We start from the raw sequence: 24221 nt of genomic DNA, 5'->3' as shown, positions 1-24221 counted from the left end.
CTCCCTTCCCCACCCCCCCCTCCCGGTGGATGCGATCGGAGGCTCGTTTGCTGATGCCTTGTCCTAGACACACCACTTGGTGTAACGCCCCCCCCCCCCCCAAGGAGGAGCAATAAACTGGGGGGGGTTACAGGCTGAATGCGCAGAGCTCAGAGCGAACAGATACAAAGGGGGGGGGTCTCGAGAGAGAGACTCCAGGGTGCAGACGCTCAGGTGCAAGCAACACAGTTGCAAAGAAAGAGACTGTGGTGCTACATTTGTCTGGTAGCAAAAGAAAATATTCCTAATCATCAAGTAGCCAGGGAGGGGGGCGGCTTCCGGGGGGAGGGATCTGGCTACAGTTGTTGCAAATCAATAATGGATCATGTTAAAAAAAAAAAACAATGAAGTGTCCAGCTCCCAGGTTGGTAGGGTGACCAGCTGGGCTGATGTTATAGGGATAGTCCCGATTTTGGGGTCTTTTTCTTATATAGGCTCCTATTTCCCCACCACCCCCTGTCCCGATTATTCACATTTGCTGTCCGGTCACCCTACAGGTCGGGGAGGCGGAATCCAGCTAAATATTGTCATGTTGCACCCTACAATTATTACTCCTACGAATACAGCATCCAGGTGACTTTTGGGGAGGTTAGGAGGGGGGACTAGCCGTCTAGATTTGTCTTGTTGCCAACTAATGACAATACTAATTAAAGTATTTAGCCTCAAGGTGGGGGGATGGAAGCCTCCAGGTAAATGTGGCTGGTTGCAACATAATAATTAATGAATGATAAAATATCCAGCTTCTAAGGAGTTATGAACAATCAGGCAAATAACGATACAGGATTTTGGTTCATGGTTTTCAAGGTAAAGCTACAAGTATCCAACGACAGTTTCCTTTCTCCTCGCCCCAGAATTAAGTCAAAATCTGGCCCCCAGTCTTGCAAAGATTTATACACCTGCTTAACTTCACCTATGTACCAACTCCACTGACATCAATTGAATTTATGCCCAGGCGCAAAGTTAAGCATGTGGTTGTCATCAGGGCCTGAGCTGATTTCAACTTGTCTGCTACCCTGGTCTTGCAAAGGGTGGCATAGCTCATTGGCCTGCTAAACCCAGGGTTGTGAGTTCAATCCTTGAGGGGGCCATTTAGGGATCTGGGGCAAAAATCTGTCTGGGGATTAGTCCTGCTTTGAGTAGGGGATTGGACTAGATGACCTCCTAAGGTCCCTTCCAACCCTGAGATTCTATGACTCTGAAACAATTTGCAGGATCAGGCTTTTGTTTTAAACCAAGAAAAAATAAATGTAATTAAGATCCCCATTTCCACAACCACTTAAGCACCCAGGTAACTTTTCATTTGTGAGTAGCCCCACTGAGTTCCTTGAGGCTTACAACGAGTATTTAAGTTACTCACTCATGTCAGTGATTTGCAGGAGCTGGGCCTAAATGTGTCTTGTGGCAAACAAGGTAGGAAAAAAAGAAAATACAAGACAATCCAACTCAAGATACTTTATATGGACAGAACGTTCTGGTTCAGTGCTGCTATTGGTCCTGTACAAATAAATAAGTAAATAAAGTTTCCAGCTACAGTTATGAACAATGGCACAAATACTTAAGGCCCCAACAATGAAGCTACTTATGTGTATGTGTCAATGTGGCCAACTCTGGCTATATTTAGTGTGTTCCTTAAAGCTGGAGTCATAGGATTAGGTAAGAAACTTGGCTTTCATTTAAAGAAGAGATGTTTCTGGCCCTTTTGGTTGCAAAGAAAAGCTTGGAAATGTGACCCTCCCCTCCCTGCAAGGCTCCAAAATGAAAAGGGGGATAAAAAGAACCCTAAATGTGTCGTTGTTTACAATCACATGATTTTTAAGCCAAGGACCTGCTTGTGTGGATCCGAATCCAGGGTCAGGGCCTTGAATAAAGGGACTACTCACAGTATGTGAAGTCAAGTCTTTGCAGGATGGCAGCCAAAGTTGTGAACAGACCAGAGAGTTTGAAGTCCATCGGGGTGGGAGGTTATTGAGATGTTAATGTCTGATTCATAAGCTCCCTCTACCACACTTTTCCCCATCACTAAAATTAAAAGCAGCCAACTTAAATCAGGACTGAAACTGGTGAAGGTCTGAATAGCAGGGATTTCCGCTTCTGTACTCCCCCTTCCATTTCATCGACGGACAGTCGAAAGAGCAGGGCCAGGGGTTGAATGGGGAGAGCTCCTGGCAGCTGAGGGCATGATCTTCCAAGAAGCTGAGGTCCAGCTCCTCAAAGATAATTACACACCTAAACTCCCATTCATTTCAAGAGGAGACAGGCACCTAACTACCTTTGAGGATCTCGGCCTGACTGCTTTGGCCTTGATCCAGCCAAGCATTGAAGTGCATGAGCAGTTCCATGGAGTTCAATAAGACGACCCATGTGCGTAGCTGTAAGCGTGTGCTGAAGTGCTTTGCTGGGTGAGGAGCCAAGTGTTTGCCGGATCAGGGTCTTAGCTGGTAATTTCCCCCCCCCAATGGCTTTAATAATCACCTGGATCGACTGATCTTCAGCTGTCGTTAAGACTGCGCCGATCACAACACATCCGCCATTCTTCTCGCATTCTTGCCTTTCTTTTCCATGCTCGTCCGAAACGTTTAACAATATCATCTTCCCATCTTCTTGGAGGCCGACCAGGTGGTCTTTTCTGTTCTCGCGGGTACCACTCAGGAATGATTGTGGTCCACCTATTGTCCGTGAACCGTGCTATGTGGCCCGCCCATCGTCTCTTATTATATCTGCTTTCCGTGACAATATCTTTCACACCGCTGCGTTCTCTAATCATTTCATTTGGGATACGATCCAGAAGGGAAATTCCCAACATAGCTCGTTCCATTGCCCTTTCAGCTACCGACAGACGCTGTTCTTCTCTCTTCATCAGTACCCAGGTTCCACTGCCATACAGCATGTCTGGCAGCACTGTTGACTTGAAGATATTTGTAACACAATGGGGACTTGCTCTCAGTTGAAGCCTTTAGCCACTACTTTAATACTAATTATTAATTATTTATTAATTGTAATTAATTATTATGGCTTTACTAATAATTAATACATAGTTAATAATTAGTATTAAAGTAGTGGCTAAAGGCTTCAACTGAGAGCAGGTCCCCGTTGTGTTAGGGAGTATTCACACACACAGCAAGAGACAGTCCCTGCTCCAGGAAGCTTCCAGTCTAAACAGACAAGGCGGACAAAGGGCGAGAGGAAGGAAATTCTATTATCCCCATTTGCAGGTGGAAAATCCAGATTTAATTCAAAATTTAGGTCTCTATTAGTATTAATTATTATCATTTTTCTTGTATGCGTATTACCATTAGTCCTAGCCCTTGTGGTCGCAAAGATAACTTCTGATGCAGGAACCGGCTGTAAACCGAATTAATGAGGTCTACCTGAGTTTGCCACCCACCTGAAACAATAACTCCAAGAGGGCTGAACTTTCCCATTCCTCTCAATGGGTTGATCATTCTGAAGACTCATGATGACAATGGTAATGCTAATGCTGCTAACTACAGTATCTCACTGCTGGAAGAGAGGGAGGAAGGCAACCGTTTTATCTCCCTGGAGAAGACCCATTCCCAGCTTCTTAAGAGTTTCCTTTATCGTCCGTGTCTAGAACCATCTGCTTCCTGAGTCACTCGCTCAGCCCCAAAGTCCAGATGCTTCATCCCATCTGGTGATTGTGGTTGGTTCCCCAACAGTCCTCCTTCAAGTTCATGCTGCATTCTTTCACCTCCCGATTTGACAGAAGACAGAAGGGGCTGTCTCTTACCGTGGGCCAGATCATGCTACTGTCACTCTCACTAGATTGTGCCTTATGCTCGGCATAATCTCATTGGAGTCAAGGGGGCTACTGGAGGAACAATGTACTACTCCGTGTGAGTAAGTGTGTGGTAATTAACCCTCTGTCTACGTACAGCATCTAAAACAACAGGGCCCTGATCCTGGCTGAGGCCAACCCTTAGAAGTCCCAACTAGGGTAACCAGATGTCCCGATTTTATAGGGACAGTCCCGATTTTGGGGTCTTTTTCTTATATAGGCTCCTATTACCCCCACCCCCCACCCCCTGTCCCGATTTTTCGCATTTGCTGTCTGGTCATCCTAGTCCCAACTGAGCTCAGGGGCCCATCATACTAGGCACTGTGTGTGCACACAGAGAGAGACAGCCCTTGCTCTGGAGATTTTTGCAGTCTAAATAGTCAAGACAGACAAAGGGGGAGAGGGAAAACAGGCACAGAGTGGGGAACAGCTTTGGCCAAGGTCAAACAGCAGATTTGTAGCTGAACTGGGAATACAATCCAGGTCTCTGACTTTGTCTAGAGAGCCCTAACCCCTAGACCAGGTTGCTGGCGATGATAACATAATATAATGAATTATAATTATCTACGTAAATCAACCAAACGGATAGAGGGAGAAATCACTCCTCCCCACTATTCAGAGTTCACACAACCATATAAAACCAGCCACATCACAAACATAGTAACCAAAGCCCCTTCCGCCAGGTTAGAGCTCCATAAATCTGAGGTATAGCTGCTCCGTGTTGCCACCTAGTGATGCGGACTTGTGAACATCCCAAAGAAGCTCCCACAGTATCTCTCAGGACGACCTCTTTCCTCTTTTGTTTTCATTGCCTTGCATGGATTTGGATGGCTTCTGGCATTGAAACAGCCCTTGCTGGGAAATGATTTGGGATCAGTGGTGTAATGACAGTGCAAATGTGTTGCACAAGAGACATTTTTACGAGCAGGCATGTTTAAGGAACTACCACAGGCAAAAATACCATGGAGGTGAAGGAAAACTACAGAACATGGGATCAAAAGGGTACGTTAAGGGAGCTCTAGAGATCTCTTGTGAAGGGGCACTGCTGGTTGTAGTCTTTGGAAGCTCAGGATAGATTTTTGAGATGAGCGTCAAAGGAGGTGGGAGTGAAGTCCTGACTCTAACTTCATTTATGACACTAAACTTCCGTTGACTTCAGTGGGAGTTTTGCCTGAGAAGTGACTGCTGAAGTGGACCTGATAAGAGCTTCCATGACTTTTTGGTTGTTGTAAGTTTCAGTGGAAATGGTTTTAATTAGCTTGTGAAGAGAGAGAGAGAGAGCGAGAGCAGGAAGAAGATTTAAACATTTCCCAGCTGTGATGGAAACCCAATCTCTTTTATGATATGTACAGTAGCATATAAAAGCCCCAAGATCAGGGCCCCGTTGTGCCAGGCACAGTGCAAACATGTAGTGAAAGAGAGACAGCCCTGCTCTGAAGACTTTACAATTGAAATAGACTAGGCAGAGGATGGGTTAATATTTCTGTGTCACAAACAGGGAACTGAGGCACTGACAGGGGAAACAACTCTGTGAGGTCACACCATAAGACTGCAACAGTGGCAAGAATTGAATCCCACTCTCCTAAGTACCAAACTGCTACCTTAACCGCTAGACCAGTCCTCCTCTAGCATGCGCTAACATGACCAAGAAAGTAAAACTGACTAAAAACAAGAGTGAAACCAACCAGTTTCATTGTGCTGTGCCAGTTCATAAGAAATGGAGAGAAATTCACAATAAAGATCATAATCAGTGAGAAGTAAATTTGGAGGTTAACCTTCTTTCAGCTTCTGAAACCTGAGATCTTCATAACCCAGGGGAGAACATCCATTTTTAACACAGCAGGGACTTGCCAGTTCTTCAGGCTAATGTCTAGGGGCTGGTGACCAACTGCAGATTAGCCAATACCCAACCCTCCCAAAGTGTGAAATGAAGGCACCGGCATCACAAAATGTATTTTGCTCATTTATCTTCATTTCACTTTAATTATTTATGTTAATAGTTCACAGCATACTAGCAAATGGGCTTCAGTAAGCTTTGGATCAGGCCCCACGTTTTCAAAGAATAATAATATCTCAAGTCTTCATTCTGCTCTTGAATGTCAGGAGGACCTCCATGGAAGTCAGTGGAGTGATACCAGTGTAAAAACAGCATGCAGGAGATTATGATGATTATTGGTTTGTATTGCAGTCATGCAAGAAGCAACTTGCCTAAGCAGCAAATCAGTGGAAGAAATGGAAATAGAACCATGATCTTTTTGATCAGAATTCATCCCTGGGCTACACAGCCCTTCGCTAAGCAAGATGAGAAGTGGGACTTTTGGTGATAATGATTCAGTTTGTAGTGAACCCAGATTCAACCCTTTCTGGTCCAAATCCTAGGCACTGAGGGATTTGCCTGGGTGATTTGCACTCGGTAGTATTCCCGTAAACACGGTGCAATGATATGGCAAAGCAGCATGTGCAGTAAGACGGAAAGGCTGGGAGCGCGGAATCCAGTACGTGTGCGTAAGGGAAGTAGGTATTTTGATTGGGAGGCCTGTGCAAAGATGGGCCCAGTTACTGCATAACTATTTTATGTGCTGCCAGCGGCCTGCTGCTGCACCCCGTTTGACATGTGTAACCTAAATAGTAAAATGGCTAAGTGCTAATGCCCCTAGCTGTATCACCGGAAACAGTGCACAAGGTGAAAATCGGTGGCTTTTTACGTCGAGGGAACAACAGAACCGTTTAGGGGAGCAATGGGGCTGTGATTAAGAGCATGACACTGGGAGGCAGGGCTCCTACCCATGGTCCCCACAGCCCTGAGCCCCTAACTGAATCCCTGACACCACTCACCACGCTCGGCTTTGGGGTTAGCAGTGACTCTAGGGTGACCAGACAGCAAGTGTGAAAAACCAGTGGATGCGTGGTAATCGGTGCCTATATAAGACAAAGTCCCCAAAATTAGGACTGTCCCTATAAAATCAGGACATCTTAGGGTGACCAGACAGCAAGTGTGAAAAATCAGGACAGGGGGTGGGGGGTAATAGGAGCCTATATAAGAAAAAGACCCAAAAATCGGGACTGTCCCTATAAAATCGGGACATCTGGTCACCCTAGGACATCTGGTCACCCCAAGTGACTCCGAGAGGAAAGCGCCTGCCTGCTGAGCCACTCACCCTGCTCCCTACACCCCTAGCACTGCACTGGGGCACTGGAGTTAGCACTGGCTCAAAGGGGAGATCACCATTTGGTGGCCACGGGGCAATTACTACGAGTCCCAGCATGCACTACAGCGCCCCCTGCTGTTAGGGACCGAGAAGAGTCTCCCTTGGCATTGTGGGAGTTGTAGTCCATCTGCCATAGGGCGCTCTGGGTCCTGATTTGGCGATTAACTAACAGTCCTGGCACGTATTGCGTCAGGTCCCTCTCCCGGCCAATGAAGAGTTCGCCGTGGTGCATTGTGGGCGTTGCAGTCCCCCCACTGCAGTGCACCATGGGAATTGTAGTCCTGTCCCTATGAACACAACTCTCTAGCCGACCTTTTTGGCAGATAATAAATGGTGGGCTAGGCGAGGGCATTCATTACAATGCATGATGGGAGTTACAGGTATTTGAGTCTGGGAAAGCTATTAAATCCCGACCGGCCCAGTGCACTCTGGGAGCGGCCTATGAGACAGCGGTGAGCGTGACCAAATGACTACAAATCCCAGGATGCCCAGCTTCCGGTCTCTGTGGGCATCAAGGGCGTTTTGCCGCGGTGCCCTCTGGGATTGGTAGTCTTCCTCCACTGAAGGGGGTCCGTGACTTGGCCGTCGGCCGCGGTGCGTTCTGGGAGTTTTAGTGTTCCTGGGAGGTCGGGGCAGTGCTGTCGTAACTACCGGCAGCCGCGGTGCACGCTGGGAGTTGTCGTCCCGCCTTTGGGTGAGCATGGACTCCCGTTCCCGAGATGCAGCGCGGCGGCCCCCCTGCGGAGAGCCAATGGGGTCCGGCCGCGGTGCCCTCTGGGAGTTGTAGTTTTGTTGTGCTGAGGCGGGGGGGGGGGCTCTCTCGGCGGCCATTAGCTGTGTGCGCGCTGGGCTGGCGGAGAGCGGCTGGGTCGGAGCCTTCGCCTCCCCTTTCCCCCCGGGGGTGGAGCTGCCATGGCGGCCCGCGCGGCTTAGCCCCGCTCCCCTCCCCCCCCCCCAGCTACGGTAACCGAGGAAGCGGGCGCGGCCTAGCCCGAGCGGGCGGATCCCCGGGCTCGCGTAGCGGCCGCTGCCGCCCAGGGCTGCCCCTCGGCCGGCCGCGGGGCGGGGGCCATGTCCCTGGTGGCCTATGGCAGCAGTGATGAGGAGAGCGAGGCGGAGGAGGCCTCTGGCGAGGAAGAGGAGGCCCCCCCCGTCCAGCCCCCCCCGGGCCGGGGGCTCTTCTCTGCCCTGCCCCCCCCCAAGCTCCCGCTGCTGCCCCCCCACCAGCTTCTGGGCTCCGGCTTCCCCCTGCTGCCCCCGCCCCACGGGGGGCCGCCCCCGCCCTTCATGCTGGGCCCCCCCCCCGGAGTCAGGGGCTTCAGCACCCCGCCCCCAGGCATGAGCCCTGCCCAGGCCTCTGCTCTGGGGCTGGGCCTGCCTGAGCCAGCAGCCTTGGGGAGCCTGGGGGGGGAGCAGCCTAGGCTGGGGGGGCTCCCGCTGCCCCCGCTCAGGGACCCCACCGGACTGAATCTCCCCCCTCCTGCCATGGCCTCGGCCGCTCCCCCCGGGGCCGGCCTCCCCAAGCCGAAGAAGAGGATTGCGGCGCCCGAGCTGCACAAGGGGGATGTGAGTATGAAATAAAGTCTTGTGTTCTGGGGGTCCGGTGACGCCTCCACCCTGAGTGGGGGGTGCCCCCATAGAGAGGCATCTCCCGGAATGGAATCGGGGTGCCCCCGGTGGGGGGAAAACCCCTTGGGAGAGTGGTCCTGCAACCGTCCCTCTCTTCTTGGGGTGATCCCATGGCGGCGTCAGGTGCCCGTGAAATGTGGCCATGACCCCAAGCGTCCGAGCACGAGAAGGCGCCGAAAAAAGTTGACACTGACATTGCGGCCTCTCAGGGGAGACAGGTTCTAGCTGGCAACTCGAATCCGAAAATGCTTTGCAGAATTCAGTTAACCTTGTTTACAGTCATCATACAGCAAAACTAGATCATCCATAGTCTTGTTCGTTAGAAAAGTTAACTAGTTAGTGAGTTGAAGCCTGACTCTGCCAGTTTTGGGATAGCCAAAATAATTTGTATTTTGCTAGTCCAAATTTCACGTCAAAACTAAAATTTGTTTATTTAAAACTAATTATCTGAAGGTTTTAGATTCCCCCTGGGACATTTAGGTAATAGGTTATCTGTAACTTGCCTTTGTGTTTTCATAGTGTTTCTGATCCACTGGGTCCCTAAGCACCATGAAATTGCAACTAATTATGTGCTGTACAATAGGGAGGGGAGGAGAATATTCTTGGTCAAGAACAGAGGGTAACCACTCCCGTAGAAAAAGGCCTTCTCAGGGTATGCAGAACTGATGGGACCTCAGTTTCTCTTTTGAAAGAGCCTCCACAAAACTCAGTTCTTTTACTGCTAAAGGATTAGGGAGCTAGTCCGTGTTGCTGGGATTCGAACCTTTGATTCTAGGACATACATATGTCAAACCTAATAGTGAAACTAGTTGGGTTAGGACTACTCCCATCAGCAATGCCTTCTATTTGGAAAGAGTCTGTAATATTTTAGCGTAAGGGCTTAAATTTAAACCATGTGTGGGAATGGAATTGATCTGTATACCAGTAAAATGCAGCCTCCTCCTGAGTGGAAAGTGACAGCTTTTTAACAGTGCCCAGCAATCCTATTTGATAAGACTACGAAAGGAAGTGGAAGAATATCCTAATCCAATTACTGTTGTGGCAAAAGCTTAGGGAGGAAGATTATAGTTAAACCCCACAAAGGGTCAGGACTTTGTTTTAGGTCTCTACTGAAAGATGGCATTTTCTCTGGCACACTGTCTGCCTGTTCCCTGTCAAGGTGTTACCTATTTTATATTGCCTCTCAGGATGCAAAGAATAATCAGCAAAGTCCTGGAGAGACCACAGACTGTCTATTTTGAGACAGGCAGCTGCAGGAGGTGGACTCTGAGTATGAACTTATAAATAGTTGCAGGGATATAATTGGTCAGCCAGCATCTTAGCCTTGGGAGAACTGGAACTGTGTCAATGTCAATTCCCCTCTCACCTTGCTAGGAGTCTGCAGGGATGTCAGAGGGGACATTGAAGAGTGTACACTGTTCTCCATAGTCCCCACAACTCAGGGCGCTGGTTTGCCTGTTAAGTGGTGTAGCCTAACAAATTCCAGAGCCATAGATCCCTCTGCCAAGATGACCAAAACATAAGATATGTGGCAGAGAATATCTTGTTGCTATACCTTGGGACTGTTTATAGTGAACTTGAATTTAGTCAAAGCATTGACAAACAACAGGACAATTCATTCATTCCACTTCACGCTGCTTTGCAATGTGCATGCCTCCATCCCAGTTAGGGTGATAGGGGGAGGAAATGGCTTTGCTTTAGGTGTGCTTCACTCTATCCATCTCTAAAATCCTGTGTCATAATCCTCTTATTTCTATCCCTTCTGCTGGCTCCAATGATGATGTACATCTGTTGGGCAATGCAATGTATTGATCAGTCTTGTTAGCAAACTCATTAGTAGCGTTCTGCTCTCTCACATCTCCTGTTTGCTCATTCCCTTCTTCACAGCATCTGGCTGAGAAACAGACATTTCATAATAAAACAGATGCCAACCTATTGCAGTAAAGTTAATGAGGAGGCTTATTGACAACTCTTGTGGGATAGTCTTACATGAAAGGGATCTGTTTCTCTTAATGTATTGATCTCCCCCTCCCCCCAATATAGCAACATATTAACTTTGAACACTTATGTGGCACAGATTATCACTGGCTATCATGTTGATGAGCAAGGGTCAGTAAAAAGAAATGCATAAAAATGGGGCCATTCTTAATTCTTCACTACTCAGTACCTCTTTTCCATTGTGACAGTCGTCCTAATCTTTCAAACCCCTCCTCAAAATTCCCTTCTGTCACCTTGCATCCCACTGGGGAATTCTACCTCAATTTCTGCTTCAACATAAAAACAGAACTCATCATGTAAGTTCTTGTAACGCTTGACTCTCCTTATCTGTTTACTTTATCTAGTTTCATGTTCTACGTTTGTATAATTTAGGTAGTAAACTGGGATGAAGGCCATATCTCCCTTAATCTCTGTAAATCACCATGGAAAGCTATAGGACTGTCTACATCTTTAGGGCTGGATTCTCTTGTACACTAAGGCCCCGTTATGATGGCAGAGCGTGGAAAGGGGCCTCAAGTGTAAGAGAATCAGTCTCCAAACACTAATTTCTAATGGGACTTGGGTGTCCAAAACTTCTAAGCACCTTTGAAAAATCTCCACGCTAAATTACCAGATCCACAATGTTATGAGTTTGTCTTTCCACTTTGGTTTACATTGTCTAAACACAAAAGCAGAGGGCTGTCAGTTTTGGGGTGAGGTTTTTTTTGTGATTTCAAAACAGAGCCTGACTTATAAAAGCCTCAAACTGAGTTTTGCCTCAATGTTTGGTTTCTTATATTAAAAAAAAAAAAAAATCAGCAAAAAACTAATTACTGGTGAGCAGCTAAATAGGTGTAAGTTGTGCCTCTCATTTTCTCCCACTCACTCCTGCTTTGTAACAGTATTAAAATGACAGTCTTAATATTTTAAATCCTGACTTAAAATTAAGTAAATGGTTTTTTTTGGGTCCACATACCTTACAGATGAGCTTAATCTTAAATTGGACAAAACACTTTCAGTTGCGTTGAAATTGCTCTTATGAGATTTAAAGATCTAACACCAGTGTACGTGTTTATATAGCTATAGTTTTTACAGTAGTTTAGGGTTTTATACATGGCCCTGTCCAAACTGCACTAGTTACCACTGTTGCTAAACATAGCGGCAAGTAGCACAGTCTTGCTTCCATTGTGGGCAGTTTGCTTATCTCTCATGATAGTAACCAGGGCTGGCTTTCAAGGAGACAGCACTTCTTGACCTGATCTCCCCATATCAGCAGGACTGGAGGTGAAAGAACTTCGATCTCCTACTGCCTTTTCAGCAGCTAGGGTCCTTGCAAATCAAAAAGCTGGCCCTGCTGCTAACATGATCTCTTTGATAATGAGTACATTTCTTCTATTTTTTTTTTTTTAACTGTCACAAGTGCTACTTAAATTGTTTTTTTTTTTTTTTCTTTCTCAGTCAGATTCAGAGGAAGATGAACCGGCAAAGAAGAAAAATTCTCTTCAGGTAATGACTTAAAATGTAATTCTCAACCTTATACTTCCTGTGGAAGCAACTTGATTGTCACAATCTTGGGTTTACAGCTGGGGCCCTCAGGCAGGCTCCTATCAGGACTAAGGGGGCACTAATGTACAGTAGCAAACCACCAGAGTTCCTAGAAGAGACTGTTTTTGTGGCATACAAGTATGTTATATTCAGGCTCTACAACAACTGGTTAGGCTGGTACTAAAACTTTATCAGTCAGTTGAATCAAGTTGCCACAGGTTAGATGACATATGAAACTTAATCTCTAGTAGCAAACATAATTGGCAGACAGTCAAGTCACTTGGAACTCTGAACCTGCTTCCAAGCCCATAAAAATGCGGGAAAGTAATCAGACACTTGATTATCACAATGCAGCAGACTTCAAAATACTGTACTTCAGAAAAACGATGGTAAGCCCAACCCTGCTGCTTTTGAAATCGAGGCATTGCATTGACTTCAAAATGGATGGCCTTTTGGTTAAGGCACCGGAAAGGGGCTTGGGAATTGTATGTTCAGTTCCCGTCTCTGTCACGACTCTCTGTGTGACCCTGGGGACTTAGTTCCTGATCCTGCAACTTGTTGCACTTTGGCAGCAAGATTTCAGTTCAAGGACCCTAAGGGTCCATTTCTTTATTACTTAGCCTCTAGACCTCCACAGACAAGCTGGTTACTTCAGTGTTTTCAAACTACCAGCCAAGCAAGCCCTATCTCCAGAGATTGGTGGTACACCCCGACCCTGATATAATGTGACCCGATAGAACACTAATTCGGATATAACGCGGTAAAGCAGTGCTCTGGGGGGGGTGGGAGGGGGCGGGGCTGCGCACTCCGGTGGATCAAAGCAAGTTTGATATAACGCGGTTTCACCTGTAACACGGTAAGATTTTTTTGGCTCCCGAGGACAGCGTTATATTGAGGTAGAGGTGTAGTTCCTAATAGAAACAATCTTTAAAAAAGAGTAATATACTTGCAGATGCATTGTAGGTTGGATAAACAGGAGAACTGAAGGTAACAGTTTATTGCTTCCTGTCCTATATGGGTCTAAACATTGTTCAGGAGTGGCTGATCTATTTAAAAAACACCTATCATGAGAGGCAGTATGGCCTACTGCATAGAATATGAGACTAGGACTCAGGAGACCTGGGTTCTTTTTCTGGCTCTGCTACTGGCCTGCTGGATGACCTTGGTCAAGAGGCTTCATCGCTCTGTGCCTCAGTTTCCCTTCTGTAAAATGGGGATAATGATAGGGACCTCCTTTGTAAAATACTTTGAGATCTAATCACTGCATGCTCAAAAGCATGGGGCTGTAGGGGCAATCTTTTAGTGTCTTGCTCCCCCCAGTATTCTGCCTCCCATTGCTTCCAGATGTGAACGTGATGATGGAATTTATTATGACTTCTATTACGATAGCTCTGATGGGCCCAGTCGTGGATCAGGGCCTCATTGTGCTAGGCTTACAAACACGTCAGAGATTCTCCCAACCCTGAGCACTTATGCACTATTCATGCTTAGATTGTAATGTGTGGCCTGCAGGGTAAAGACTAAGCTGTGTGGTGTGAAAAGCTGGCACAAACGCACAACTCCTCAATCTCTCCCTTACTTGCAATCAGCCTGTATATATGAAAGCTGGATTAAACCCCATACTGGAGGGTCTAAGGCAGTGGTGGGCTGCAGGTTGCCCACCACTGGTCTAATCTTAAAAGGTTTCTTTAGGATAATGCTCTGAACATGGCTTTAATTTGGAGAACATAGACCGATGCCTTTGAGAGCTATACATTCACTTAAAAGTCCCCTCTTAATTTTGGATAAGGAAGCCTCTGGCATTTTCCCCCTCTCCGTTGTAGAAGTGAAATAAAGCCTCAGTTCACAGTGCTAGCATTCTGCAAAACCTGGTCCTCTGGTCTGTCAGATTTTTCTGTCACCCCCTTCAGAGCAGAATATCGCTCCTTTGTATCTCAGGCCAATGTAATTTTCAGTCCCCGCAGTGCATGCTGAGTAGTGGAGGTGCCCATTGGCAAGGTTAGATAGAAGTGAAATAGGGGGAGATATTGGGCACTGGGTTAGGAAAATAAATTCGCTCATCTATTTTCTTGTCTCCTATTTTTATGAATCATCTTTTCTGAATGAAACGACCAGGGACTCAGCGAGGGCACTGGCTTGTCTGCTTTGCTTCCTCAACCCAAAAACTTGACGGTGAAAGAGACAAACCGGTTGCTTTTGCCCTATGCTTTCTCGAGGAAAGCGGCAGAAAACGCCCCTGAGTTGAAGCCAGCTAAGGCTCCAACCTCCTCCTCCAAGCCAAAACCTCTGTCCAAGCCCGCGGTGGCCACGACTCCTTCGCCATCCGCCATCAAGGCGGCTGCCAAGAGTGCTGCCCTACAGGTGACCAAGCAGATCACCCAGGAGGAGGACGACAGTGACGAAGAGCTCGAGCCAGAGAACTTCTTTTCTTTGTCTGACAAAAGTGAGCCCAGCGTGGTCAGCGCGGACACATACGTGTATTCCGGCACCGTGGTGACAGAGGATCTGCCCCCTGGGACGGAGCCGGAGCCTGAATTCCAGGATGCTGCCGCTAATGCCCCTCTGGAGTTCAAGACGGCTGCAGGTTCAAGCACCACTCAGCACAGCTGGGCCCCCAAGCCCGGAGAAGACTATGGCAACCAGCCATATAACCAGTTCCCTGGCTACAGCGATGCCAATGCTCCCGGGGCATATTATCAGGTAAGAACCAGGATTACCCATGGGCAAAATACAATGGGCTTGGTTTCAAAAGCCGCCTTTGCATGCGTGCTGTGAATTACCCACCAGAGCAGGTTATAGCACTTGGAGCTTGAACCTATGCGAGCGTTTTCGGGCTAGCACCCCCGCACACCGAGGTCGCTGCTCTGAGGAGGTCTCGAGGCGTGACTGCAGTATTACCTAACTTTTGAAATGCATCCACAGCCATTGTCTGGGTGCAAAATCGGGGGCCTGTTCAAGGCCATTACAAAACCTGGGGGCAGTGTCTGAGAGAGGGTTGGTTCTTACCGATCCAGCAGGAGGGTTATGCTAGGAAAGTAGCAGTTGAATACATGTAGCCAATAATAGATCTTAAAGGGGAAAAAACAGGGTGTGTGTCCTATTTGCTGCTTCATAATGTCTGAAGGTGGCTAGAAACCTCTTTAACGGTCTCTAGGGTTTTTTTTATTTTTTACCGTTGGGAAAGGAAACGAGGAAGCAGACACCACACCCAGCTCAAACTGCAGGGGTAGCGTAGGCAGGTTGAATGTAGTTTCCACGAATGGGATCCTAGGAGTTAACAACCTCTTGCAGAAGGTTCCCTGTGTTCTTGGACTTGGTTTTACTACAGCTCCGAATGCCTGTCATTAGCACAGCACCTCCTCACGCTGTGCTGGGGTATTGGTTTGATGTGCTCTTCCCACAACCCTGATTCTAGAGCCTTCTGAGTCTGCCTCAGTGGTCTCACCTGCCCACATTAACCACTCATTAATCGACTTTCCACATGAAGCCAAAGGGTGGGGAGAAAGCCTTAACAGATTGTCCGTGTAGTGGAGTTCAGGAGCTCCCCAAATATTCACATAGTCCTTTTGAGGGCAGAAGGAAATCCACGCATGTCGGCGTATCCTGAAAGTAGGCAAAGGTGCAGTGAACAGTACATCAGAGTGTTGGGGTGGGGACACTTTAGGTGTGGTTGTGAAGACACAAAGCCATGGCTCCAACCAGAGCTGAATTGACTGCAGTCTAAGGTAGTAGTCGCCACGTAAACATGTGTAAAATGCCACTCAGTCCAATGGCGCTGCCAAAGTAGTGATGAACTGGGGAAAAGGGCTTACAGCAGGATGAATCCCCCCCGAGCGGGGAAATAAATTCTCTTGTTGGGCCCAGGGCAGGGCATGTGCATGCCTCAATATGGGCATCAACAGCCTAACACACCTTTAAGGTCAGGTGATATCCCTGAAGGCAGTCTTTTAAAGGTACCTCACCCTGAGGGCTTCTGGTTCCAGGTCCAAAGCTGCATCTTGGTATCTGTGTCCAGTTTTGTTCCAGTAGCTGTCTGATCGCACCTTGATGACAACCCTATTTTCCTCTCGATTACAGGATTACTACACCAGTGGCTATTACCCAGAGATGGATCCAGCCCTTGGACCACCACAGGAGATGGGCACCGACTCGTCCTTCATGGATGATGAAGCGGTTGGCATTTATTATATATCCTACCACAGAGTTCATGTTTAGATGTTATAGGGTTATAGGAACATAGGATCTGCTTGGCAGCTCAAAACACTGGCCACTCAAGCCTGGTGTCTCGTGACTTGCCATGCCAGATCTGGCTGTTGTTCTTTCAGGTCTAGAATCCTGTTGCCCACTTCCACTCTCTTGAAGTACACACAGTCAGTTTGGTAATATCATATCTCACAGAGAAAGGGAAGAATTCCTTAAATGAACCAATAATACATTTGCTTTTAATGGTGTTGAGTGCCTAACAAAAACATTAACACCCCCCTCAATCATCCCCTCCCCCCCCCCCCCCCCCCCGCGCTGGATAAGCAACATAGCCAAATAAGAAGAGATCAGAAGCAGTATTAACATTGACTGATCTCACCCCAGTTCCCAGAAATAAATCAATCTTCCATGCAAAAGAAGAAAACTAACTCTGGGTTGTAAGTCAGTGGAGCTCTGCTGACTTTGATGGAGCTACAATGGTTTACGGTGAAGTCAGTGGAGCTACACCAGCTTGCATCAGCTGAGAATCTGGCCTTGTTGCCTGTATATAAGAATGATCATACTGGGTCATTCCAGTGGTCCATCTATCCCAGTATCCTGTCCACCGGCAATGGCCAATGCCAGATGCTTCAAAGGGAATTAACAACAGGGCAATCATCAAGTGATGCATCCTCTGTCCTTCAGTCACAGCATCTGGCATTCAGAGGCTATGGGACAACCAGAGCATGGAGTTGCATCCCTGACCATCCTGGCTAGTAGCCATTGATGGGCCTATCCTACATGAACTTCTCTAATTCTTGTGTTTATGTTCTTGGAAGAATGTTTGGCATAGCCAGGGGCCCTGACCACTAGATATGTCATTAGGCTTTCCTGCCGTTTTCCCTCTTATACTAGTCCGCGTTACGAGATCGCTGATTGCAAGATAGGCAGCTCAGAAGCACTTTTTCTCACACCCCAGCCCCTTCCAGTGATCTCCAGCTCTTCTGCTCCAGGTGATCTGGTTTGCTTTATAAGCTGATCTCAGCTATTTCCAGCCGGAGACAATCCAGCAAGTCCAGCGTAATCTTCACTCAGGATATAGCAAGGAGTGGATGTCACACACCACATGGTGTGGTATGCACAGGTGCGAGCCGACTTACAGCTGCAAAGCAATACAAAAACTGCAGCTAAAAGACCTCGGATCTACCTGCCGTAATGCAGCAATGTGCTCCCTTCATGTCCCAAGGGCTCAGCAGCTTCAGGTCAAAATCCGTTTGAAATGCACGACAGATTGCTGCCACTGTCCAGAAACTGGAATCAAATGATGCTGCAGAAAGCACTGGCTGTTGTGTGCAGTCTCTTCCAGCTGCCTCAGCTCATTTCATATGCTACCACCCTGCTGCGTTGCTTTGGAGACCTGTTCAGTTGTGTAAGGCGGATTTGCCAGTGACCACATTTTCAGTGCTTCCTTGACTCTTAGAATGGGGGGGCGTGGAAGCCAGGACTGCTCAGTTCTATTCCTGGCTTTGCTAGTGACTATGGGCAAATGTTTTCACTTGCTTCTGTCTCTCCATCTGTAAAATATATTTCCCTACCTCCTGGGTTAGGTGTGGGGGAGAGAGTTTGTGGGGCTCACTGTTTGTAAAGAGCTTTGAGATGTGTTGATCTGTACAAGAGCAGAGTTATACTATAAACGAAGGACTCTCTGGATGGGAAAATGCGCATGGTTGTGGCCCAGCACCGCAGATGAGAAGCTGGATCGTTCCAAGCCCCAGTCACCTTTGCTTGGTACAGTGTATCAGAGCTGTGTAATACGAGTGTAATTCTCTTCTGACCCCTTTGTTTTAATTCCTCTTTCAGTTCAAGCGTCTCCAAGGTAAGCGGAACCGTGGGAGGGAAGAGATCAACTTTGTGGAGATCAAAGGGGATGATCAACTGAGTGGAGCCCAGCAATGGATGACCAAATCCTTAACAGAGGAGAAGACCATGAAATCATTCAGCAAGGTATGGGTAGGAAGTATTGCCGAGTGGGTAGAGCACTAGACCGGGATGCTAAAGGCCTGCCTTCAGTTCCCAGCTCAGCCCCAGATCCGGGGCAAGTCATTTAATCGATCTTATGTCCCAGTTCCCCACGTGTACAAAGGTAATGTTGAGGATAAATCCATTAATGATTGTGAGCCACTCAGGTGCGGGTCAGATAAGTAGATGGGTAGCAGAGGGATGGCAAGCCACGGGCTGCTGTTCAGTTGTCCCTTCAGAGCCTCAGGGAACTTGTTTTCACATCTCTGAATTGCAGTGGCGAGACTGCATCCATTTCTTGTGCTCGCGTTTTACAAGGAATGTTGAAAAATTGGAGAGGGTGCAGAGAAGATCTACAAAAATGATTTGAGGCCTGGAGAAAATGTCTTACAAGTGAGAGACTTTAGTTTATCAAAAAGATCAAGAGAGGATTATGGTGTAGAGCACTTTGATGGGGAGAAAACACTGGGTACTAAAGGGCTCTTTAGTCAAGCAGAAAGAGACAGAACAAGAACCAATAGTTAAAGTTAAAGCCAGACCTATACAAATTAGAAATAACACGCCCCATCAGGAGCAAATGGCCAAGAGCAGTGGTGGATTCTCCCTTTCTTGAACTCTTCACATCCAGACTGAATGCTTTTCTGGAACATGCTTTAGCTAGACACAAGTTATTGGGTTCAACACCGGGGTAGCAGGGTGAGAGTCTCTGGCCTTTGAAATACATGAGATCAGACTAGGTGATGTAGTGGTCCCTTGTGGCCTTACAATCTGTGACTAATGTAATGGTGAATAGAAATGAAAGGATACGCCTTTCCAGTTATCCAGCTGCAAAGGGAAGGGCATCTGGGAAGCAATCAGGAATGCGGTGCAACCTATATGGTGGTGCCGTTCCCAAGCCGATCACTGAAAACCAGCGGTCATGGGACAGCAATGAAGTTTGCAGGGAGGTTGTTGGGAGTGAACAACTGAAGCAGGAAGGCTCTGGAGATGACCCCAAAGTGCTGCTAGACCTTGAGAACTTAACCCACAGCTAGCTCACTGCTCAGGGTAGGGACCATGCCTTGATTTGTAAGGCACTCGAATCTACAGTTATGTAGGGAGTATACAACCCTGTATAGTGTAGAATGGATTTGTACAGCACTATGCACAGCATAACCCTGATCCTAACCCGCGCCTCTGAGCACTCCCCTAAGAGAAATAGTAACAAACGATTATTTACTGCAATTGACTGACCACAGAAACAGAATTGCAAAATAAAATCTTCCCATGTAGCGGGCACAAGGAGGCAGCGTGGTCTGGGGATTGGAGCAGAGGACTCGGGATTGGGAGATCTGGGTTCTATTCCCAACTTGGCTTTGACTCGTTGTGATCTTGTAACCCTGTCTCTGCTTCCATGCCCTTCTCTGTAAATGGGTATATAACACCTAGCTCCTGTATGTGCTGTGTGGCTTACTCGGTGTTCATGCCATTCAGAGTGCGTGGAGGAAAGTGCTGTGTAAGTACAAAGTAATTAGGCACCGCATGGCTGCAGAGCATCTTGAAAGAGATGCTTAGCCCCAGTGTGAGCAGTGAAGACTGACTAGTAGCTGCTGCAACATGGGATCTGTTGTATATATTCATACAGTCCAAGGCCAGAAGGGAGCATCACGACCATCTAGTCTGACCTCCTGTAGCACAGGCCAGAGACCTGCCCCATAATAATCCCTTTTAAACTAGAGCTTCTCTTTTAAAAGGAAAAAAAAAAAATCGCCAGTGATGGAGAACCTACCACAGCCCTTGTCAAGGGCTTTAAAACAAGCCAAACACTTCTGGTTTCTGGAGCATTGGCTTCCTGTCCATGTGACACCATCCCTCGCTGATTTCAGTAGGCAGGGCAGTGTCTTTCCAGCACTGATAGTCATTTTGAATTTGTTTTTTCTTTAGAAAAAAGGAGAGCAGCCCACAGGACAGCAGAGACGAAAACACCAGATCACGTACCTGATCCACCAGGTCAGCTGCCTACCATGGGTGTGAAAACATCCCTTGACAATGTTACAAATGTGCTATCACTTAAGAGCAGAGAGTATCAGTGGAAATGAGCTGATGGAGTCAGTAACTTCTGCAGTTACAAGAGAGAGGCCCCCCCAGTTTGTCCCACATCAGGCAGACCTCAGTCGATGCACGAAGAATTCCCATTGCAACCTGCAGTGGTTTTGTGGGGGGAATTGAGGGCTGCAGCAAGCTGTGTGGGGCAGAGGCCAGGGCTTCCTTTGCTCCTTGCACAGACCTGAGCCCACTGTTGGTGTATCAATAATTTCTGGGGTTGAATCCATTTGTGGTGTTTTCTGAGCAGCCCTCATCTCCCTCTCAACTCGTGTACCATGCATCTACCAGAAAGGGTCACTAGAGGGTAATGCAAGCCACTTCCCTTCTGCCTGTGTCCGTCCTCCCCAGCTGGGGTGAAGGTGCTGCCTCTGTTGTGCTGTGCAGGCTGGTATATGGATGGCTGATCTGCAGAAGATAAAAGCCCTAGGAGATGACAACAAAGCCATGTGGTAGAGGAGAGGGCAGACACACCGTGTGTGTCTGGAGTAGCAGACAGCCTTGATGCTTGTCTGAAGTTACGGATTTGTTGCACCATGAGAGACAGCTCAGCCATGGAGCTTTGGCACCAGGCTAACGGGGTCTGCCTACAACAGAGGTAGGTAGAGAGGGTTCATACAAACAGTTTACAGCCTGGACCTCCCTTTGGCAAGCTTGCCGGTATGTGCATCAAGGCTGGTTACTGTGCACCTTCTCTGGATTCCCCAGCCACTCGATGAGGTATACCAGCCTCTTAGTGGACAGCACAGCTGTAACACTAGGAAACGCCATGCCCGGGCCAGCGGGAAAGGTGGGGATCCTGACAGACAGTACCTCTAAAGGTATTTCTGGTAGATCTCGGATAATTCCCCTGACCTCCCACACTGCCACTCCTCCCCATCTGGTGCTGCATGTAATGGGGACCAAATGCTAAAGCCAGTAGTGTCTTGCCACTAGATGGCAGAGGGCCTCCTTTTGCTGGGAAATCACCACCACCACTTCTGGCTTCCTGGCTGGAGGGTGAGGGCATCAGTGCAGTTGCCTTCCTCAGCAGAATATTTTCTCCCACCTGAGGCCCAGCACCCCAATGTGGAGCTTTAGAGAGATGGTTTGTGTTTGGAGGTCAGTGGCGTGAGGCCACTGGGTTAGCCACCCACTGTTAGAGTTGGCTGAAGGGAGTGTTGACGAGTGGTTAGAACGGGGGTCTGAGAGTCTGGACTCCTGGGGTCTGTCCCGGGGTCTGCATTGACTCGCTATGTGGGTTTGAGGCACATTAACCTACTGTGGCCCCCGTCCTCACGCTTTGCGGAGGGGGGGAATGACGGCTCCACAGGGCTTTTGAGACTTGATGCGTGGTCTGTGATTGAACCTCCTGGGGAGTCTCTGGGGTGAGACCTCTAAGGAACTAGCTGGTGCAGGAAGTGTTCGTGGAATCAGCAGCGAGCCAGTGTCCCAGCACGAGTTGAAGGGTGCTGTGCTGCTGTGGGTGGGCCGGGCCACTAAGGCTCCCATGGCACGTCTCACATGACTAGGGACTCGGAGCATTGTTCCAGCTTGGCTTCTCTGCATCCACCTGGATACAAGATTATACGTTTCCTCTCGTAAATCGGGTCGCATTGCGCTGTGGCTGCTGAGGCTCCGCCCCCAAAGGAAGTGGCATTTCAAGTATGGGAGCAATGCCTAAGCAGCGCTTATCTATTCAGGTCTCTATCAGGATATTTATATCACACCAGTGGTTTTCAGCCTGTGGTCTGCACGCCCCTGGGGGTCCGAAGACTGTCTAAGATTTCCAAAGTGGGCCGCATCTCCCTTTGACATTTTTTAGGGGTTCACAAATGAAAGGCGATCGAAAACCCATAACCGTGGTGCCAGAGAACTAACTCAAGTGCTCTGAGCTTCTCATTGTGGAGGGACAGAGAAGGGCAAAGGACGATTAAAACAATGAACAACTGTTCTGATTTTGACCTCTTCTCCACCCTCTTTTCTGCAGGCGAAGGAGCGAGAGTTGGAACTGAAAAACACATGGTCCGAAAACAAACTCAGCCGGCGTCAGACCCAAGCCAAATACGGATTTTAGCACCTCTCCTATTCTGTGGGCGTTAGCCCAGGTGACCTACCATGTCAGACTCCTCCTGGCCTACCAGGAATTGAGGAGGCCCCTGGATCTAACTGTGTGGGTGGGAGGATACAGCACTCCCCTGTCTGTGAAGAGAAGGGTTAAATACTAACCGTTTCTGAAACCCACGCTGTAACTTTTTTAATGATAATATAGAAGGTTCAAATCAAGTCTGGTTCGTGCAGCTGGGGACTCTGGCACTGGACAGCCACAGGCTTGTCCGAAGAGGACGTGACTGGCGCAAGGTTGTGAGCTCTCATCCTGTAGGTGTACAGACTACCCGTTTTTTCTTTAGTCACCAGAACCTTAGGTAGAGTCTCAATAAATTTCCAAGTCCAACACTGCTCCTTTCTTTAGACCTACTGTGTATCAAGAGTGTAATTTCCTTTTTGAAAGGCAGTTTCAAGGGCAAACTTTTTTGTAGTATTATTTGAAAACCCCTTTGGGATAGTTGTACATGTGTAGACACATTTCTCTTCTTACAAGCAATCTGAGCAGGTTTGAAGTGTGTCTGCTTGTTTTGTTTTCCTTGCCATGCCCATGCCTTCCTGTAAATTTTGAGTCCCTTTTGAGGGAAAATTTTTGTTTTCAAGGTGGATGTTGGCGAACAAGACTGCTTGTTTCAGTTTGAAAACAGCACACAGATACCCCCAATCTCTGGACTCCACGGAAGATATTCGTGTTTCCTCTGCCAGCACAATAAGCGATTGTAAGTTCTGGGACATATAAGAATGGGGTAGGTGTGGGTGTGCGTCCCCAAGCCAAGGCCCAGAGCGCTGTAAAAGTCTGATCCAAATACTAGTTGAATCCAAGTACTTCTGGGGTGAGATGGTGCTGGCAGCGAACTGAAGTCACAGCAGTATTTCCTATAATAATCCAAACCTAGGCAAAAACTGCCTACAGCACGCTTTTATTTTTAACTTATCAGCCTATCTGTATAACTCCTACTCCCTGCTGAGGCATCAACTCTGGTTTAAATGTTAACTCCACCCACCTGGCTGGAAAAGGGAGGCAATATCCAGACTTAAATGTGTTTCACAGAACACTTGAAAAACGAGTTTCTTCATTTCACTTAAGCTGGTGGACTTCCCAGAGGCAGAGACGGGCATGTCTGCAAATAATACACAGGCCAGCTCTCTGAAGATGTGTGTATCTAGCCATTCTTGCTGGCCTCACTTCCTAGTTCATTGTTTGCTGCCGAACTCTTACCATGCTGAAGCAAGGAGCGAGTCGGTCCAGTTCTTTAAGTTCCATTCCCGACATCAAAGGTTTTATTTGTTGTACCACAACTAAAGCAGTTGACTGAGGCAATTCCATTGAGGAAAACGCCAAAAGGCAATTTGCTCTCATCTGCTCTGTTCTCTCCGCCCCCCCCCCTCCCCCCCAAAAAAGTACCTGGTGAATGAAGTCTGATTGTATTTTAAAATCAGATTTATAGGTTAGTTCCCTGGATGTTTTAGTACATTGCAAAGCCCATTTTGAGTGTTCCAATGACCAGAAAAAAGTTACTGTTGAGTAATTTATTCATATCTGTACAGTGAAATCCTCTGACAAGAGATTTGATAAAGGAATAAAACTTTTAAATGAACCAAACCACCCCTCCAGTTGCCTCTCCAGGGGATGGGATTGTTCACACGCTCTTGCCACT

General features: G+C 47.7%; 1 protein-coding gene across 1 annotated transcript; it reads left to right on the top strand.

The window, feature by feature from the left end:
• The first annotated feature begins 7856 nt into the window (after window positions 1-7856).
• PRCC (proline rich mitotic checkpoint control factor) lies at window positions 7857-22931 on the top strand. Its single transcript, XM_054010573.1, has 7 exons — window positions 7857-8610; window positions 12109-12156; window positions 14311-14895; window positions 16273-16368; window positions 18238-18381; window positions 20320-20385; window positions 22448-22931. The coding sequence occupies exons 1-7, from the start codon at window positions 8116-8118 to the stop codon at window positions 22532-22534; spliced, it is 1521 nt and encodes a 506-aa protein (XP_053866548.1). The 5' UTR covers window positions 7857-8115; the 3' UTR covers window positions 22535-22931.
• The last annotated feature ends 1290 nt before the right edge of the window (window positions 22932-24221 follow it).

The sequence above is a fragment of the Malaclemys terrapin genome, chromosome 21, assembly GCF_027887155.1.
Source record: "Malaclemys terrapin pileata isolate rMalTer1 chromosome 21, rMalTer1.hap1, whole genome shotgun sequence".
Taxonomy (NCBI): Eukaryota; Metazoa; Chordata; order Testudines; family Emydidae; genus Malaclemys; species Malaclemys terrapin.
The sequence above is the reverse complement of the archived record's forward strand: the minus strand, read 5'-3'. Positions and strand labels throughout refer to the sequence as shown.

Bases quoted from the DNA above. Each gene is read 5' to 3' on its own strand.
- PRCC (XM_054010573.1), top strand. From the start codon at position 8,116: ATGTCCCTGGTGGCCTATGGCAGCAGTGATGAGGAGAGCGAGGCGGAG. The intron at 14,896-16,272 runs GTAAGAACCAGG...TCTCGATTACAG, and splicing joins CTCCCGGGGCATATTATCAG to GATTACTACACCAGTGGCTA. The intron at 16,369-18,237 runs GTTGGCATTTAT...TTCCTCTTTCAG, and splicing joins CCTTCATGGATGATGAAGCG to TTCAAGCGTCTCCAAGGTAA.